General features: G+C 38.7%; 1 protein-coding gene across 10 annotated transcripts in view; it reads left to right on the top strand.

Annotated features, from left to right (window-relative positions):
• Positions 1-2,135, top strand: part of LOC127456205 (FYVE, RhoGEF and PH domain-containing protein 4-like) — an 85,784-nt gene extending 83,649 nt beyond the window's left edge. For all 10 annotated transcript variants that reach the window (XM_051724577.1, XM_051724576.1, XM_051724579.1 and 7 more), the window contains 2 exons: positions 1,082-1,222; positions 1,306-2,135. In XM_051724577.1, the coding sequence (XP_051580537.1) occupies positions 1,082-1,222; positions 1,306-1,563 (399 nt within the window). In that variant the 3' untranslated portion in view covers positions 1,564-2,135. The remainder of the gene's footprint in view (positions 1-1,081; positions 1,223-1,305) is intronic.
• Positions 2,136-5,455: the final 3,320 nt, after the last annotated feature.

Genomic DNA, 5,455 nt, shown 5'->3' with positions numbered 1-5,455 from the left:
TTAATCAGTTATACTTAATACTAATTTTCATTAATAAGTTATTAACAATATTTAATGCTTAACAGATTAGTACTTGTACCTTCCAGTGTGAATATTACTGAAATTATATAAATCAAAGTTTTATAACATTCCTAACTATTTGAATTGACATGAACTAATGATCTGTTTAGCATTATATAATGTATTAATGTTAATGTTATAAATGAAAATTCTAAAATTGTGCTGCTCATATGTGGTGTACTGGTACACAAGTGTTTTTAGGTTTTTGGTATGGTAACCCTTTAGAAGAGGGAGCATTATTGGGAGCAGCATTGTTATTTGGTGCATCGTGGGAACAAACTGCCTCGTGTGGAAACACACTTGCTGACCAAAAACACACTAAGACTATATATTAGATATATTTTATTTTGTATGCATAAATACATATCCTCGAATATGATTGGATGAGAGGCGTTCCAAGAGTGCTGATTTAGGAGTCATAACAGCACCGGAACTTTACTTTTTGCATCACTCCGCTTGTGTTTGTGATGTTGTAAACCAGAGTGATGAGAGCAGTGCAGAGCTACAGGTGGAGATTTCATTTGTCCCTGTGGCTAGTGATGAAGCGGTTTCACGATATACCTTGGTTTTAAAAGAGATGGCATTGTTCAAAGCCCGTAATGACTCTCATTCTTGAACCATTTATTATAACCATTCTATATATGTAATTTTTAGGTAAAAAAATAGTAATACTGGTACATTATGTGTTGTACTGCCTGTAATTTATGCTGATTTTAATTATTCATACATGACAATTGTAATACAGCAATGAGAATGATCCTGTATGGAAAATCAAGTGATTTTTAACAATATGATACTTAAATGAATCTCAGTGGGTTAACAGGCTTTATTGGTTAGGTTAAGGCTACCTCTTAAAAATAAAACAAATAAAAAATAAAAAAACAACTGTTCTTAATGCAACATTTTTTCTTTTCTTTTGATTTTGCAGTGAAATATGACCTGGACATATTCTTTTATCCTCATTTCTGATATCTGTGCATGTATATTTTGAACTTTGTTCTTCTCTTGTTCTCTTTCACAGATTGAAGCAGCTCAGTTCTCAGGCAGTAGTATAATGTGTGGCTTCCTGCAGTATTGTGAGAAGAATAAGCCCTGGCAGAAAGTCTGGTGTGTCATTCCTCAGAAGGAAGCTCTAGTTCTCTACTTGTATGGAGCACCTCAGGTCTGTGCTCTTTGCTTTTCTTACACACCCTGTCATGTAGATCACTTCCTTTGCTTAACCAAGATTTGCTTTTGTTTTCACAGGATGTCAAAGCCCAATCCACAATTCCTTTGCTTGGCTACCAGGTTGAGGACACTCCAAGACCTACAGATCCTCCATCTAGCTTCAGACTATCTCAATCCAAGTCAGTCCACAGCTTTACAGCAGAAAGTGAAGACCTGAAGCAACGCTGGCTCAAGGTGATCCGTATGGCGGTGATGGGTGAGGTACCAGAGTCCCCGCCACCTGGAGAGGGCACTGTCACCGAAGTCTCCCAGGAGACCAGCTCTAATGGCATCTGAGCAAAGAGAAAGGAGCTCTTGTGACAGGTTTACTAAGGATGTGGCAATTTTGCCAACGCCAGAAAGTGTTGACATTTTTGCTCACATTGCACAGACTTGTTGTGCCATCACAAACAGGATCTAAACGTCTTGTGTGTGTGCCCTCTGCTGGTCGGTTTGAGCTATAGCATTTGTCCAGTTGTCCTGCTGTAACATTCCGTTTGGATTTGGATGCTTACAAAACACAGGGAAAAGGACTGCAAGCACAGTCACATTCTTTGGATCACACTGTGTGGTGCTACTGGACATCAGATTGATCATTGCTAGACTGATGATTCAAGTATGCAAAGGAAGAAGAGTACACGGTGGAATAAACTAGAGATCATTTCAGACATGCTAAGCTGACATCACCACCCACAATGTTTTAAGCTTATGTAAATATTGTAATATTTGAAGAAAAGACAGGTTTGTATGTATAGAACATTGAGACGGACATCCATTCTCTTTTTATAAAAAGAGGTCTCAATCTATTATAGACTATAAATTGCATTGTTGCACACTGCTCTGGATGCAATAAATACTTTCTCATTTTACTAGGTCTGGAGGAGCATTCGGCCATTGTGATTCTTGCTAAGATGGGTTCCTGAATTATTTTTTTGTCAAAGAAACATATTACTAACCCTTTACCCAAACAGCAACTTTGATCTGACCCAGATTCCCCCTAAAATCAGAGGAATATGTTTTATATCTAAGAACACCATTCTAACTCTATCCGTAACCCAACCCTAACCATACCTCACCCAAAAAATCAGATGGATGTGATTGGTTGAGAAAGCCCTTAGCCTAACCATAAACCTACCCCTTTCCCTGCAAACTGATTGATGAATAGAAATGTAGTACCAGGACCAGCAAATACGTTGATCAAACGTCCTGCTTAGTAAATTCACAGTCATCAGGAGTTGAATAGCTTGTCTAAGATGTAATCAGCATTGCCACCTGCTGGTTAATTTATGGTTAATGCTAGATTCAATAGTCTGCTTTACGTCAATCAAAATGCACACTCAGATCAGTTCCAGAATGGGTAGAACAGTGAAATAAATGTGAAAAATCTAACTCATCATAAGCTGTTTCAGTATCATTTCACAGCCTTATCAAATCAAACCTGAACAAAGGACTGTCATTGTAGAATTGTGTTCTTATATGTAACGACAGTTCTGCTGTGGGCAGCACAATCAGCATCAGTAGGCCCACTGGAGCTAGAAGACATGTAAATGTCTTTTAAATACTGTAATTATATTTTTATTATTTAAAAATAATTTATAGCGGATATGCATGATTGTACATGGCTAATATACTATATATATATATATATATATATATATATATATATATATATATATATATATATATATAGCAATTCGCACTGTTAAAGTTTGGTAATATTTTATCTCGTAATATTAAGTTTAAAAAAAAAAAAAAATTGTATGGTAGTTTTTCAGAATTACACCAGCATTCTTTAGGTTCTATGAAGGGTAAGAATATGTAGAGTTGCATATTCCAAGAATTACAATTAATAGCATTTTTGTAATAAATTGGTAATACTTTTTTAATCATAATTTTATGTGTTAAGATATTTAGGCAAAACATGACCTTTAATCACAATCAGTCTGACAAATTAGGCAAATTTTGTGATGTTAGATGTGCTAAAAAAAAAAAAGAATTTTTTTTTTTTTTTAACCAGTTGTTTACGATGTTCAAATTTTCTGAATGCCATTTGCCTTTGACATTCATACTGTAAATGTACAATGTTACACACATTTTCATGGGAAAATGAGGAAGGCAACAAGGTTAATTGAATTATCTTCAGTATGGCAGTTTTCAAATTTGACAAAAATGGTAAATCATTTTTGCCATTGGAAGCAACTGCTACCATGCAATCTGAATGTTGCCTGCAGGTTTCCCCTTTATAGAATATCTTCCATTGTTAGCTACTCCAGCTCTGTAGAGTTCACTGACACTGAGACAAACTCCGTTTTATATGTACCAACTGAAACTGAACATCTACACACTTTACTGTCTAAAGTGTGTAGATGTACTGTCTGTTTAAAAAAAGATTATTCTGGCAATTTCATGGTGAGTTGTGCGTGGATGCCATGGAGAGTAGCGTGAGCCTCCACACACGTTAGGTCTTCACGGTAACGTGCTCAACAAGCCACTTGATAAGATGCACAGATTGTTCTCAGACGCGGAGGCAACTGAGATTCGTCCTCTGCCACCCGGATTGAGGCGAGTCACTAGGCCACCATGAGGACTTGGAGCACATTGGGGAAATCATGTTGCTCACATGTGGTGTACCGGTACACAAGTGTTTTTAGGTTTTGGTATGGTAACTCTTTAGAAGAGAGAGCATTATTGGGAGCAACACTGTTACTGACCAAAAACACACAAAGACTATATATTAAATACAGTGCATCCAGAAAGTATTCACAGCACTTCACTTTTTCCACATTTTATGTTACAGCCTTATTCCAAAACTGATTAAATTCATTATTTTCCTTAAAATTCTACAAACAATACTCCCTTAATGACAACGTGAAAAGAAGTTTGTTTGAAATCTTTGCAAATTTATTAAAAATAGAAAATGAAAAAAATCACATGTGCATAAGTATTCACAGCCTTTGCTCAATACTTTGTTGAAGCACCTTTGGCACCAATTACAGCCTCAAATCTTTTTGAATATGATGCTACAAGCTTGGCACACCTATTTTTGGGCAGTTTCTCCCATTCTTCTTTGCAGGACCTCTCAAGCTCCATCAGGTTGTATGTTGAGCGTCGGTGCACAGTCATTTTCAGATCTCTCCAGAGATGTTCAATCGGGTTCAAGTCTGGGCTCTGGCTGGGCCACTCAAGGACATTCACAGAGTTGTCCCGGAGCCACTCCTTTGTTATCTTGGCTGCGTGCTTAGGGTTGTTGTCCTGTTGGAAGATAAACCTTCACCCCAGTCTGAGGTCCAGAGCACTCTGGAGCAGGTTTTCATCAAGGATGTCTCTGTACATTGCTGCATTTATCTTTCCCTCGATCCTGACTAGTCTCCCAGTTCCTGCCGCTGAAAAACATCCCCACAGCATGATGCTGCAACCATGCTTCACTGTAGGGATGGTATTGGCCAGGTGATGAGCGGTACCTGGTTTCCTCCAGACACGACGCTTGCCATTCAGGCCAAAGAGTTCAATCTTTGTTTCTCATGGTCTGAGAGTTCTTCAGGTGCCTTTCGGCAAACTCCAGGCGGGCTGTAATTTGCCTTTTACTGATGAGTGGCTTCCGTCTGGCCACTCTACCATACAGGCCTGATTGGTGGAATGCTGCAGAGATGGTTGATCTTCTGGAAGGTTCTCCTCTCTCCACAGAGAAATACTGGAGCTCTGTCAGAGTGACCATCGGGTTCTTGGTCACCTCCCTGACTAAGGCCCTTCTCCCCCGATCGCTCAGTTTGGCCGGGCGGCCAGCTCTAGGAAGAGTCCTGGTGGTTCCAAACTTCTTCCATTTACGGATGATGGAGACCACTGTGCTCATTGGGACCTTCAATGATGCAAAAAATTTTCTGTACCCTTCCCCAGATCTGTGCCTTGATACAATCCTGTCTCGGAGGTCTACAGACAATTCCTTGGACTTCATGGCTTGGTTTGTGCTCTGACATGCACTGTTAACTGTGGGACCTTATATAGACAGGTGTGTGCCTTTCCAAATCATGTCCAATCAACTGAATTTACCACAGGTGGACTCCAATCAAGTTGTAGAAACATCTCAAGGATGATCAGTGGAAACAGGATGCACCTCAGCTCAATTTTGAGTGTCATGGCAAAGGCTGTGAATACTTATGTACATGTGATTTTTATTTTTTTATGTTTTTTT

The sequence above is a fragment of the Myxocyprinus asiaticus genome, chromosome 18, assembly GCF_019703515.2.
Source record: "Myxocyprinus asiaticus isolate MX2 ecotype Aquarium Trade chromosome 18, UBuf_Myxa_2, whole genome shotgun sequence".
Classification (NCBI taxonomy): Eukaryota; Metazoa; Chordata; class Actinopteri; order Cypriniformes; family Catostomidae; genus Myxocyprinus; species Myxocyprinus asiaticus.
This window is presented reverse-complemented; position numbering and strand designations above follow the sequence as displayed.